We start from the raw sequence: 16,056 nt of genomic DNA, 5'->3' as shown, positions 1-16,056 counted from the left end.
TTTTTTTTTAATGATTCTACACTAATGTTTCTGATTTCTTGATATATTAAGTACTTATTTTTATAAATCTTTGAAATTTAATGCATTGAAAGGGATTTTGAGTAGAGCAAAAATTTATGAAGTATTTATTACCATTGCCAACCCAAAAATAAATATCATATTATTCTATGTGAACAAAACATCGCTTAAGCAGATAATAGAATAAAAAAAGTGTGTGCGAAAGCTTAGCTCGTTAATACATGCACTCTATAATTGTAGAACATAGAGTGCATGTGTGCGAAGCGAAGAACAAATAATTGTAAAATTCATTCATGAAGTCATAAATTAAATTATTTTCAATAACTGACTGTGGACTGTCTATGATTTATTTTTATTTTTATGTAAAAGGTAGACGGACCGGCAAATCGGCCACCTGATATTAAGTGATCACCACCGACCATAGACAATGGCGCTGATAGAAATATTTTCCATCCCTTACTTCGCCAAGGTGCCATCAACCTTGGGAACTAAGATGTTATGTTCCATTTGCCTGGAGTTACACTGGCTCACTCACCTTTCAAACCGGAACATAACAATAGTGAGTACTGCTGTTTGGCGGTAGAATATCTGATGAGTGGGTGGTACCTAACCAGAGGGGCTTGCACAAAGCCCTACCACCAAGTAATGATTTAATATACTTGTTTCAATATCATAGAGAAGTGTAAAAGAGAGAAAAAAAACGTAATATGCGAGCTATTATCACCCCGCATGACCCTTGGGGAGGTAATGGCCGCCATTACATATAAGAATTAAATGAATGCCATGACATTTTGATTAAAAAAAATATATTTGGAAATACTAAAATTACTACACACACATTTAATAATCTAACGTGCATGTGTGTATTATAGTTATGTATACAATTTCAATCAAAATCAACAATGACTAGATGCAACATTCCCCCGTTCTGCCACAGTAGACAATATGTTTTTTATATTCTATTCTTAGACTCTCGTATCGAATGTATAATTAATTTACCTTTCATAATTAAAAATATTTTAATTTATACGAATAATAAAAATTATCTAATTGGGTCTTATAACAGAATTTACCTTAAGCCGGTATGACTTGAGTATTACGCTGGTGATCGTACACATACGGTACGAAAACCTTAATTTATAAAAGATAATATTGTCCTAAAGAATAATTCATTAAATACCTAACTTTAATGTGTAAATATGTTAAATTTTTGTTAGATATCTAAGGTTATCTACATACATGAAAATGTATATTATATATCTTCCTAGTGGCACTGTTGTAAATGATTTAACACGTAATATACATTGTATACGTCTACATTGGATTTACAAATAAATTTTCTCTACTATACAGTCGAAACAAATATTTTGTATATATTTTTATTATTTTGCAATGTTTCGACTAATAAAAAAAAATACTAACTTTTAACAATAAAATAAGGTTTTATTATATTATTTTATAAACCTTACATCTGGTTTCACATTTACGTTAAAAAAATAATAGATCCTTTTGTATGAATAATAGTAACAAGAATCGGTGTAGAGCAGCTACTCGTAATTACAAAATTGTAAAGGAAAATAAGTGTTATTCAAACCATGTTAACACTGTAAAACTAAGATGTCGTCTCTTACATTGTACGCTGTGTAATATACATATTTTTTTTTTACGGATGATGTCCACGCTTCGCGCCTTTCTTATAGACTCACTGTTCCTTATTTAAGACATTTATGTGTCGTTCTCTAAAGAGTTTCCATATCAAATTTATATTAATATCACAATTGAGTCTGAGAGTGAAATATGAATTACCTTACATGGAGTGTTGTGTTCGTGATATCATTAAGTAAGTTTTTTTTTTTATAATTGACTTTTAACGATCTTTGTGTTTATCTATTTGGACAATGTTCATTATTATCTTAATTGTGAACGTGAACTAGGATTGAAATTATATTTAAAAACCGTATAAGACGTTGCATTTTATTGGATTTTGCTTCCCTTTAAAAATAAAAATTAAAATAAAATACATGTTTTAGGAATTATATATAATATTAATAATATTAACTTATATATTTAAGGGAATATGTTTACGTAATTTGATTACCTATTATACTATATTTTCGGAATGTAAAATAATTCGAAAAACATTTTAATAATTGTGTTTTGTTTATAGTGATTATATTTTCACATTACATAGAAACATATTTTCTCAATGTGAATAAAACTATTTTACAATAAAAAAGGGATAGAATATAATCCTCCAATATCATAGCAATTAAAGTCATATAAATCATAAAAATCATATAGTCCTATAGTTGTCTAGTAGTGACATTCGACTTCACGTTACCAAAAAAAAATGATGTTAAAGGGTTAGGACAGTAACTAGAACGCTCGTCACGGTAAAATGCGAAAGCGATCCCGTGACGCCCGCAGGCGGCAGGGAGAGGGTACCGTTGGTTTTTTTAAAAGGTATTCCGGTGATTAGTGCATCGGAGACTCTACATATACCAAACTTCATTTGGGGGAAACGCGTAAAGCGGATTACCGGCTAGAAAAAAATATAAAATAAAAGTACATTGAACGCTGATATAAGCTGAGCTCAACGACATAAATAACAATACCAGGCTTTATATTTAATGTTCTTATATTTAGTGAAAATTTCATATATTGTTACGTAAATATATCGAATGTATTAAATATATATTTTTTTTATACGTAGTCCAAACGATTAATACATCGGAAACTTTTTAAATAACCAGTTATAGAATAATTTTAACTGTATGATTTTATTATGTTAATCGTATCTTGGCAATGAATTGATTTCCGTTGATTTTTGGAGAATAACGATGTTTTTAATTGACCTAAAAAATAAACACGTCATTTATAACTAAACCAGTTTGAAAATACTAGTCACTGGTCGATTTTACTGATTGGAAATTAACTCAAACTTGGAATGATTATTTTTTAATAGATATATTTCTCCGTATTACCTCTATCGATTACATGACTTATTAAGTTATTCAATGTATTTAATACCATTACGTACGTTAAATAATATATATAATATATATAGTATGGATATAAAATAATCGCAAATTATTTAATTTTTGTAATTAAACGAAGCAATATCAAATTAATAAAATTATGAGACGTACAGAAATGAGATCGTGAAGTCTGCGACAGAAAGGAGAAAAAGCTGAAACTAATAGAAGTCGTACGGTTACGAACCCTACAAACAAAATACATAAAATGAAACGTCGACGCCACGTAAGTACACGTGTAAGAAATTGCTAAGTAATTGAAAAATGCTAATCGGAAATATGAATACAAAGTGGATACATGTTATTACTAATTATAGAGATTGCAAAATTGTTTGTTTGATTTTTTTTTTTTGTAAAATTGTAACAATTTTACAAAATAATGTTTAACTATAGTATATTTTTAAATATCGATTTCTTTAAGGAAAATATCGTTTAGTATATAGAATACGAATACCGCGACTTTGTGTCTGACGGTGAAGTCATCGTTACCCATGTGAAACTCTACATCCGGATGAAATGATCACACATCTCTATCTACCAATCCGCATCAGAGCTTCGTTCTGGAAAATACTCCGAACCCTTTCCTTGAAAGAGAAGTAGAGACTTGTGCCCAGTAGTTCCCCCTCTGTAACTATTTTCAGGTTTGGCTTTATTTAATAAATATAAATAAGGAGACCATTGACAAGTCTATGATTAAAATTAATTTATGAATGAAAGCGAATGCGTGAAATTTTATTCATATACTCGTATAATATAAATTACGAGTCATACGTAACACATTTATTCATGAAATCCTTTTGAAAATTTAAATTAATCTTATAAGTGTAAGCGGTTCTTATGAAATCTTAAATATAAAGAGATTTTCATCTGTAGCATGTCCTCTGAGTGTTCACATCGTGAGATTGGTGTAATTGCTTTTGAAAATGTTAATATTCCTTGGATTTTTCCTTACACTTGTCGGAATAATTTTAGACTTCATACAATGAAACAGTTGTACCGTTCCATTTCATCGCTAATGTAGCGACGCCGAATCTATAATCGACTAAAAAAAAACCAACAAATAGAAAACACAACTGTTACTTTGTAGAGAACTAGATTCCAGCGGTCTATCGGCTTGGAATAAAACCAACATATTTTCAACAATTCCTTGCATTTCAGTGAGATATTTTTCACATAATTGCTATTGACTTGCAGTATTTTTAGATTGACGATACTTAAGTTGTTTCGGTATAGTTCGTTATTGTTCATAATGTGTCATCCCAGGATTTGGTATACTAATAACATGAATACGAATTTAATGTGGAATGGTCTATTACTATGAATTTAATTGAATGTTACGTTCTATGAACTGCCAATAATTTTTGCTTTAAATCATTATAATGACTGTGTATAATTATATTATGATCGATTTGATATCAGTAAATATATAAATTTCTATTTAAAACCAAAACGTAAGCGTTAATCAAATAATAATAACATTTTATAATCGTTCGGGCGATTCGTTACGTTTTCATGCATTCTTTTACAAGAATGCATGAAATGAATCTTTTTAGATTATCAAAATTTCTATTGAAGTGAATTTTAATTTTATGTCGTACTATAAAACAATACATACACGCATTTTTAGTTTCCTGTGCCATTTTACCAAATATATGTAAGTAATGGTAATATTTATTTGAAATATATAATTATTATTATATTAATAAATTAAGAGGAATTCAGAATGATTAATTCTGTATTTTTGTTCTGTAACTATTTTGTTTATTTATATATAGTAACGATCTATTATAACACTTCTGAACTAATGATCTAATACTTAAAATTATTTGATTGTTGAAATCATGTCATTTGTATTATTTATTATAAGATATTATTTTTAATAATATATTGTACCCGTGCGAAGTAGGGGTTGATTGTTAGTTACACGTAACGAATTTTTATTAACCGATTGACACATAAAGAGAGATCTGTGCTTCGAAAATAGACACAAATGGCTATTTTGATTAAACGCTGTAGTAAAGGCTCCATAGAATTTGAGATAAAATGAATTGTCGTTAGTTTCATTTCAATTGTGGTAGTAACTTGTCTATGAACATGACGTATCAAGGACTATATTTGTAACCGCCATGTTTGTTATAAGTCGCTATATCGGATTTTTAATGGAACAAAAATTCACGAACACCTATCGAGTGATATGAAAATGAAAGTCTTTAAAATATCATTCGAAACATATATAACGCTCAACAGTTACTGAAAAAAAAAATAACTAAAATAATTTAATTAGACGGCGATTAAACCAAAAATATCAAACAGCCTCTAGAAGCTTGATTTACGATGTACTAGCTACCCGGCCCGTATGCGCACGGGCATGTGAAAATAGCAAATATTTTTATTATATAACGTTTATTTATTTCTTCATTTATATATGAAATAACAGAAATATATATAATTTAAAAAAATAACTCAGTCGTAATTTTAAAGTGAAATATAGATCAAAGTTTAACTTATTGTAAAAGACAATTATAATCTATAATAAATAACCAGGACATTTTCAGGACATTTACTCCAATGAATGGATTGGAGAAAATGTCCTCACCGTTAACGTAAAGTTTTTTACTAATTTGTAGAAGATAAAAATAGTAATTATGAGTACTTATACAATATACTTAGAAGATACATTCATGATATTGCGGACTTCTCTGTAAATCTTTTTATGTAAATGTACTAAAGGTAAATCTTCTTCACTTCTCTGTAAACATTTTTAATTTATTGTTTTGGTCTTTCTCCTAGGATTAATCCAGCCATATGAGCGTGTAAAAACAGTTTTGTGAATAAAACATCGTCATATTTTATATCATATAAATTATATATAAAAACCTCAATTATCATTTCCTCAATCATCACTCGTTTTATCAGTGAAAACCGCATCAAAATCAGTTGATTGACTGAACTGAAGTGTTTTTAGAATCTGAAGAACAACTAAAATGGGATTTGGAAAATTTTTCTTAAAATATTAAAAAAAGCTCTATATAAAACAATACTTAGATTTGAGTGATTCTCTTTTATTTCTGCTCGTGCTCGTTACGTGTTAGTACAAGAACATAAATTTGAAAGTAACTAATGTTTAAGTAGCCGACAGCAGAAAACGGTTTTATTTATGTACTGACAATGTTTGCTTTTATGTCACTGGTATAAATAGTTTTGACATCTCTATTTTTTTATCTATATTAATAATTCCGTGTAAATCCACGATAAACCCGATTGAAACCTATCCACAGTAAATTGTAGATCGTTAAAAAATTTTTGGTCGACATATATCCAAATATCCGCCAAATTCGTATAATCGAGATATTTCGATAAATCCACATAATTCAATGACATGACAGTTCAATGGGCGGCCATGTTTGATGTTTACGGGTGATGTTATAGATGTTTGATTATCACAACGTTTATGAAAAAGTTTATATGTTATATGAAAAATAAATAATAAGTCGTATTTGTTTAGATCTATTTATTTTAACGTAGCTAAGCCGGGTTTTCTCTGTAAATAGTCTTGTAAATAATAAAGTAGTTCCTATTGTGGCAAGATGAACTAAGAAAATAAAATAATCTGTTTTCAAGTTATACAATTCTAAGTCGCCATTACCGCGAGACAGCAACTGGAAAAATAAACATCCCCGTATCACGGATCCTATACTGTTATTTATTGGAAGTTTATATTTTTCAATAGGAACTTATCTTAAAGTCCATCGCTATCATACGAACTTCTGAGAAAAGTCGTGAGTGCAATACATCAACTTTTCCTTGAGCGTACATACATATATAAGATATTAAAGTTTAAGTGTTCAAAGTATTGATACTAAAACAATAACTACTTGTTTTTTGTTAATTTTTGTTTGGATCAGCACCGCCGACCTTTCTTATCCTTAATTTACTTTGATAAGTCATCTCGTGGTTGGCGATGAGGAAAAAGAAGCGTAAAAACACTTGCGTTTGTTAGATGTTTGAATGATTTTTTATCGCTTATCACATTCACGCATCATCTACTTAGCAAGATAGGTGACCTCGGTCCATCAGTGGTAGATTAATTGGGCTGATATTCATCCATACATCCTGTACACCACCACCACTACCACTTGGTAATACTGCTTGCCACTGCTTACTTCGTGTCTGGGTAGCTATTGTGTATACTAATATATATAATAAGTACTTAGTATTGTGTGTTCCAGTTCCAGGCACAAGCGACGTAACATCCTAGTTCCCAAGGTTGATCGTCCATTGGCTATGTAAAATGTCATACGGCGTTACTGCGCGAAATGGACAGTGGTGACCACTTACCATCAGTCATTGTCAGTCCGCTTACCGATTCCATAAAAAAAAAAAACAAATACATAGAATCTGCGTAAGAATAATCTGATCGTAGATTATCTTTTAAATTCTAAGATTTAAGAGAATATAAAAAGCAACTACTAAAAAAAACTATCAACGCAAATTGTATATCGTTTTTCCATAAGAAGGATCAAGACACGCCGCTGTTGTCATAAATCTCATTCTACTCACATTTGAATTTTTTTTCATGTCTATTATCTTTGTATTGATATCCTGTACAGCTGTTATTGTTATCTAGAACATTCGTGAACACTATATTATAACATGATAATTGTCTTTTGTATATAGGTATATATTAGTCATACTTATTTTATAAAAATATTCGAGTATATTATTATTGTAATACAGTCGCAAAGAAGACCATTATGTCACAAGGAGATACCCTAATAATTAAAAAGTTACTTTCAACCCCGGATGCTACTCAACCAGTGATATAATTTGTTTAAAAAGTTCTTACGGCATCTTCGATCTTCGTTTGAGTGATAAGTGGAAAGTTCAAAAGGGCTGTTGGTCACGTTCGGTAACGCGAGGTAAATCCAATTTGAATTGAAAACTGGTATAAAACTCCGAACTCGAATAGACTAACTTTTATGCTATATAACAGAATTCATTTTATTACTTATATTACATTAATATTTATTGACGATTCATGGATCGCTATAAGGCAAGACCAGAGAATGGAGATGGACTTTGTTTGAGATGAAATGTGCAGGAACTAACTAAGCGTATTAATTTTCTTTTTTTTCTAATGTGGTATAGACGAAAGTATTCCTCAAACTTAAAATAAATGGGATGTGGATGATGATGATCATGCTTACCCTACGTAGCGTCACTTTAATTTATTTCTTGAAATAGGGCTTCATATTGATAAGAATACATTTATTATATATAAGAACTTTGTACTTTAGTAATTCGAATGGTGTAAGGCGTTGTACAAGCCCGTCAAGGTAGAAACTACCCACTAATCACGTATTTTCCAGAAAAAAAATTGTTGTATTTCGGTTTTCGTTTATGCTCATTCACCTTACGTAAGGCACGTATCTTCTAGTTTCAAAGGTAAGTGGCAAGTGGACGATGATATTGATAACACTAAAGATAGTCAACATTATTCTTACCATGTTTTTCATTTTGTTATAACAAAAAGCAAGACTTCCCAAAAATTGCGTAACTCTTTCAGGGTTCATGTATGCCAGTTTCTTTATAGAACCCAAAACTTTTAACTAAATAAATTTATCTAATGATAATGTCCTGATTTGGATATATGGGGGTCTCCAGAATATGGGATTCATTAGAATCCTTACATCATTCTGAGTGAAACTGGCACTATTGACTTTTATTACCTTTCAGTTCGTTTAGCAGTATTTTTGACGACGTCATAAATATATATAGTTATTGGAGAAGGGCCAAAAACTAGGCTTCTACATCTTTTTCGAAACAGTTTTATTTTATTAGTAATTTTATATAAAACATTTTCAATAAGTCATTTTATTCAAACTACTGCGTATTTGAAAGTAGCTTAGTTCGTCTGCTCGTTGCCACATCGCAAATTTATTCACTTACAAAGACTCGCCCCTCCACTTTTATAATTTCTCACAATTCGTTACGTGGTTTGAATTTTAGTGGGTCGGTGGACGGTTGCATTTGGTTGTATCATAAAATGGATAAACCAATAGACGGATAGATAGATGAGTGTCCTTATACCGTTATTGGTGACGTATGATGTGTTATGTTACTCAATTACGTAAAAAGCGATGTTCAATATAATGGTTTAATGAGAGGTATATAAAGCTTGTTTGTGTTTTCAAATCTATATTGATTATTTTAATATTATTATTATACGACCAATAATTTGATTGATGATTTCCGATTAAAACTAAAACACCGTGTAAAATATTCAGAATTGAATTCTCAAGATCGTATAAGCCTAAAACAAGTCAAGCACTACTTGTCACCGAGTTAAAATCTTAGTTTTATTATTATTTACTGTTATTATATACGCAAAACAGAAGTAGATTACAGGCTTTTAAACAAACATATTTCAAGATCTCTCTTATCTATCCTATCCTAGATTTCACATTTATTTTGAAAAACAGAAATCATATGTACTACTTATATAAAGATTGTTGTTAGTTAATTACAAGTACACGTATCAAAATGTCGTATCACCGTAAGTCAATTGTCAACATTATACAGTGATATACGAAGTGATATATGAACGAATTCTTAGACAAACGCTCAGTTGAAGTGAATGTTGTTTTGTTATACATTTTGTAAAGTCTTATTCCCAGCGAACCTTCATATCGTACTGCTGGTTATCAAGATAATTTCCCGTGTATACCTACTCTCTGAAAATAAATGAACCTAATTTACAAATCAAGTTACAATATAATATATTATGTTATATTCCATTAAGAATTCAACACTAAATAATAACTATAATAATAATTATCGTTGCATAAATATTTAACAAAGATTGTTACGGCTTTGTTTGAAAATATTTTACTTATTGCAGTGCACAATGATTCCGATTATGCTATATTGGAATATAAACATAAATCCATACAAATACATACTGCTTTGTCTTAGTTTGGTTTGATTTTTTTATATATTCTATACGTATATTATGCGAAAATATTAATTTATAATTTAGATACGTTTTTTGCTTGTTTATTCCAAATTTTTACATTATTTTTAAATTAACAGCCTGTAAATTTCCCAATGCTGGCCTAAGGGCTTTGAGGAAAAGGTTTACGGAATACACAATGTGGCAGAATTTCGTTGAAATTAGACACATGCTGGTTTTCTCACAATGTTTTCCTTCATCGAGTACGAAATGAAATATAAACACAAATTAAGCACATGAAAATTCAGTGATGCTTGTCTGGGTTTGAACCCGAAATCATGAAAGATGCACGCGTTCTAACCACTAGGCAATCTCGGCTCTTAATCCAAATACATTGGTAGCGAATTTCTGCCAAATTAGTATCCAACACAAGCAACAATAGAGCAACGTGGTGTGATAAGAGGAAGCCTTTGTCCACATTATAAGCAGTTACTTTACCTGTAAACATATATACGATAAGTAACATGAACGAACTCGGAACAATTATTGGTAATATTGTGCACTATTTACTCCATTTTATATATCCATTTATATAAAAATAGTTGATTTATTTTTAGTATACTTAATTAATAATTGGAACGTAACGTGACCTTCAATTGTGTTATTTCAAATATTGTATATATTTTGTATTCATTATATTGTAAAAACATTTCGCTACTTCACCAGCTAAAAATTAAGAATACGTCTATTAACTAGAATAGAAAAATTCCATAAAACTCCGTATATTGTGAAGTTCGTACTCCGCAGTGATGTTCGTAAGTTTAAACTTTGAGAACACAAGATTATATAAACTCCAAGTTAATTCCATAATGAAAAATTGTTTCTCTCTTCGTTCAATTCGATTATGTTGTTTTCCAACGATAGGGTTTACTGACTTTTTAAGTATGTGAACGAGTTTTTTGTCATTGGAAAATTTTCTGAGATATCCATATGTCAATAAGCTATTACATAGCAAAAATGAAACAAATATACAGGTCATAACATACATGTTTATTTTCATTTGGAATAAAAAAAATCTGAAACGATAAAAAATACTAAATAAAATACTATAAGATAACTTATTTACGTCTAAAATAGATATATTTATTAAAAAATACACGAACACTAAAGTAGTATTAAAAACGTTAAATCGTTTGATTTTAAAATTAGCTTTGAAGCCATCAAGCTAAAATGGCTAAGCTATTCAAATTCGAATTCGCTGGAACAAATGTAAAATTGTCGATTCGAGTAAAATTTTGATGAGTCTACACAGAATTTTGACGAGGAATTGCATTCATCTAAATTAAAATGCTGACTGGAAATATATATATTTCCTTGGTGGTAGGGTTTTGTGCAAACCCGACTGCGTAGGTACCAGCGGCTCATCATATGTTCTGCCGCCAAGCAGCAATACTTGGTATTGTTGTGTTCCAGTTTGAAGGATGAGTGAGTCAGTGTAACTACAGGCACGAGGGACATAACATCTTAGTTCCCAAGTTTGGTGGCGCATTGGTGATGGTAAGGGATGATAAGATAAGAACATACAAAGCGTTTCGGAGAAGGTTTCAACATATAATACATGGATAACTGTCGAGGGAATTGCTTGTATATAATATGCCACCTATCTTTAGTGCTTAGGTATATTATTGTTATATATAACAAACTTTATGGAAAACTAAGTAACGTAAATTGGTGCATCAATACAAAATTAATTACGCGTTTATAGTAACAATTATAATATCACTGTCTCAATTAAATCACAAACAGCCGCTAGTGGAACTAAATGAGAATAACATCGTGTCCGCTCATTGACTTGCGTGCGCACATAGCCGCGTATAAAGATTAAGTAGTTAAGTCCTTGACAGTAACCGAAGCACTTAAGATTTTTTAATGTGATTTTCGTAACGACCTGTGTATTGTCACATCAACTGGCTAGTAAAATAAAGGTTGTTTTTAAATAAAAAAATTCAAAAATTATTAGTTACTTTCACTTATTTAATAAGCTCTATTTGTCTATCACAAGCTTGTATTCAAATATTGTATTAAAAAAAAACATAGGCTGAGGGTTCCGTCCGACTACACAATACTGAGAGATAAAATGATGTAACAACAAATTTATGGTATTCGGAATTTATTCTATACTTGTGCAACAAGACATTGGTTCTCGCCAAATTTCATGATTCTAGGTCAATTAAGAGCAACTTATTGGTTTAAATTCCCTTTGCGAATATATGGGACATGTGACATAAACGTCCATATCTTTTGAGTTTGATTTTTCACGGCTTCAAGGGACCGAAGACTTCAGTATTTGGTATTACTTTGAAATTTATAATTTAACGCGTGCTTAAGACTTTCTTGACGGATAAACAGACAGACGGACGGAAAACGAAATGATATTAAAATGGTTTAATTTTTCTTTTGAGATATAGAACCCTAAAAAATATGCTAATCACCCCCAAAGCCTAACATCTGTACAACCTCCCTAGACGCCCCCTCCCTCTCAAGCCGCGAGAGGAAACTAGTAGTATATAATTTAGCTGTAAACGTAAATTATGAGTAATATGATACAATAATACTAAAATAGCATAACAGAAAAACTGTCCTCGACTTTCGGAATATCTGCTCACTATGCAAACACTTGAAACAAACACAAAACTGCATTATTATTTAATTCATATCATCCATGTCAGTAGATAACGTACCGTCGTATCTATTTATATAACCATAATCTTGTGGTTTTTAATTTTAATACATTTATATAAATGATTGCATTCGCTGTTGCTCATATCTCTATTGCTATTAAATTTAACAAAACATTAGATATTTATATAAGGTTTCTAATTGGTCAGTATAAGTATTAATTGAAAATGTACATTCGTTTTAATTAGTCACTTTTAAAGTGTTCTGGAAAAGATTAACTCAAACCATAGATTAATCGTCGAAAACAAACAATAAATAATAACGATTTTAAATGTATCCAGTAAGTATGAAACATCTTATGGGCGCGGTTCTTGAAACCTTGACTGAGGCACGTCACGAGACTTGGATGGCTCCGAGCGTGATTTCAGGGTTAAAAATTAACACTTCTATTACACAGACCTATTCGCTTATTCGGATTATTTCTATGTTTTAAATACTACAAATATAAATTTAACTTGCCTTTGTATTGCTCATGTATTCAGGATATAATAGGTATTTTAATGCGATACTTAAATCTATCTAAAGTACTAGCGATTACTGTGAGTTATTATTAAAGAGTTATTTAAAGAAAAAATTGTTACGACTTTTTCAATACAATGATTACTATATATTTATGTTATAGTATAGGTTGGCAGGTGGTCACCACAGCCTATAGATATGAATGCTCCGATAACCTTGGGAACTAAGATGTTATGTCCCTTGTGTCAGTAGCTACTCTAGTCCACTCACGCTTTAAACCGGAACACAATAATACTAAGTATTACTGTTTGGCGGTAGATTTTCAGATGAATGGGATGTACCAACATAGACTTGCTTGCACAAAGCCCAAACGCAACCAAGTAGAATATTAGAATGGCAGCAACACTCAATTAATGTATGGTGCATGAAATTATTTGAATAGATTTATTTAAACATAATTGTTTCGATATCGGGACGTCTCGTGTCTCAAAGTCCCGCTTTCGTTAGAAATAATAGTCTCGTGACCTTTCAAATAGAAACTCGATACTTGCTTGATATTTGACAAAATCGTATCATGACGATGTTATTTGCCTTAAATCATAATAAGATTGTTCATTCATTGATACTTAGTACTACCTAACCTTTTACTACAATATGATATATATATATATATCAAACTTAATGCTTTATAATTACTTCACTTAGTATGTTCTATTAATATAATTTAGAGTATTATACTGCATAATGCTTAGACCCCAATTTATGGACTATGACTATTATGACTCTAGAATTTCTTGTGACCGGAGACTTTGAATATGTTAAGACTTCCCAACTCTATTAAATATGATAATTTCCCATTAACAAATGTCAATGAAAAATGTTCTAGTTCAAAATAAACACCTCGATAGTAAATAATTTGATTTTTGACTTGAATAAAAGCTAACAGAATTAAATTAAGTCTTCTCAAATTATATCAAAAAATAAATATTAACAAAATTTTACAAAGATAAATAAAATATGTTGGTATAAATAAAACGATTATTATAAAAGTAAGGATAACAAGAACGATATGAAAATGATCTGTAATTTCATAAATTATAACTAAGATTAAAGATTCAAACGCAAAAAAACTTGTTAAATAATTAATATTATACTTTAATATTTTTACATAACAATTGGGTTAATATAATCAAAAAGAAATCTTATCTTGAGGAAAATATTATGAATAAATGAAAAGGATCTACTTTCACATTACTGCGAATGTAATACTATGTAATTTGATTTATAAATCTATATAAATAATAATAAGTGAACATGCGTAGTTACATAGACAGTTTATATAAGTGTTACAAATACATGATATTAAATGAAATAAAACATTCATAGTTTACGTTCGCACTGCCAACGTCAACACATAATATTATATGACAAGCTTAAAAACCAAAACGCGTTTTTTGACATTTCCTTGTGTTTATTTATTGTAAAAATGACAAGGTTTCGTCCAGCTAAGCCTCATTTTTTTTCTATCTTTCGTATTTTTTAAATGATTCGGAAAATTACTACGGAGTAAAGTAATTATGTCATACAAGCTTTTTAGCGGATAATCAACAACATTTTATTTTAAATTATCTTACATAAAATGTAAGATATTGGTACTGAAATCGATGCATTGTTTTCGAATACTTCTATGATGTGAAGACTCAGTTTATAGCAATGAGTTGCTGTCGAATATACTTCATTAAAAGACGGCCACTACTTAAAAAATAAAAGAAACATTACACTAGTTGAAATGGTAATCATATATTTAATATTCTTTCTTCATTTATTTCTACAAATTACTCGAATGTGATTACTAGAGACCCCGGAAATACCGGAGAAAATCGACGATAGACAATTTCCAAAACTATATAAATAAATATATTTTCAAGACATTTAACAGTAACTATATTTAATAAATTAATAAAATCCCTTCAATGACACATATTGAAAGAAGACAAAAAAATTTAAGAACACATTAACGAGTAATTATTTAAAATACAGACAATTGATGCCAATTCATGGCAAATCCATATAAGTTCGTTTATATGGATAAACGACGGCGATTTGAACCCTAGTAGATGAAGTAGATATCACAATAGGAATAGTATTAGCTATAGCCTTGAACGATTTTTTTTTCTTTTTTTAATGAGTGAATTCGACTTTTTTCCTTTTACATTGAAGTAAACCTTCCTTGAAACTTCAAAATGCCTATGATTTATAGATTAATTCGATTTTGAAGGTCGAATCTTACAACCTATTTCAACAGAATCTAGCGAAATTTGTCTCATGTGAACTACATGTCAAAAAGACCTTGCTACGTAAAAAAATATTTGAAACGAAAAATAGCAGAGAAGCTAATTTAATTGCAAAAACAAGTGTTAATTTAAAAAAAAATTCAAAAGGTCAAACTCCACCCATAAAATTTTTTAATAACTTATAAAATTTAAATTTAAATTCTTATGTTGAAGTTATTTAAGGTAATTGTTTAAATAATTATTAACTTTCAAATGTCCTGGTAATATTTTACATACAAAACTGTGTAAAGTTTGACCTAGACCGAGAACAATGTCGCGAGATTTAATACAATCGATTTGCGTGCCACAAGTGTGCAGCAGACAGCGTATGTTAACATTTTATTATATAATGGTCATACTTTGCCGTCATCAATTTAACTATTAATTGAAGGAGTAAAGTACAATGTATATTATATGAAGGGATATATTTTCAAACAAATTAATGTATTTATACTTCGTTATAATATCGTGAAAAGATATCACATAAGCGTTTAACTTTTTTTGCTTGAAACCTCTTTGA

General features: G+C 29.9%; 1 protein-coding gene across 2 annotated transcripts in view; it reads left to right on the top strand.

Moving 5' to 3' along the window:
- LOC125075944 overlaps positions 1-16,056 on the top strand; it is a 48,241-nt gene that overhangs the window by 5,039 nt on the left and 27,146 nt on the right. Inside the window, exon 1 of one of the 2 annotated variants that reach the window (XM_047687818.1) lies at positions 1,745-1,858. The exons of the other annotated variant lie outside the window; for it this stretch is intronic. Coding sequence (XP_047543774.1) covers positions 1,816-1,858 — 43 coding nt within the window. The 5' untranslated portion in view covers positions 1,745-1,815. Of the gene's footprint in view, positions 1-1,744; positions 1,859-16,056 lie in introns of those variants that run through there. 2 annotated transcript variants of the gene reach the window in all.

This window comes from Vanessa atalanta, chromosome Z (assembly GCF_905147765.1).
Source record: "Vanessa atalanta chromosome Z, ilVanAtal1.2, whole genome shotgun sequence".
NCBI lineage: Eukaryota > Metazoa > Arthropoda > Insecta > Lepidoptera > Nymphalidae > Vanessa > Vanessa atalanta.
The sequence above is the reverse complement of the archived record's forward strand: the minus strand, read 5'-3'. Positions and strand labels throughout refer to the sequence as shown.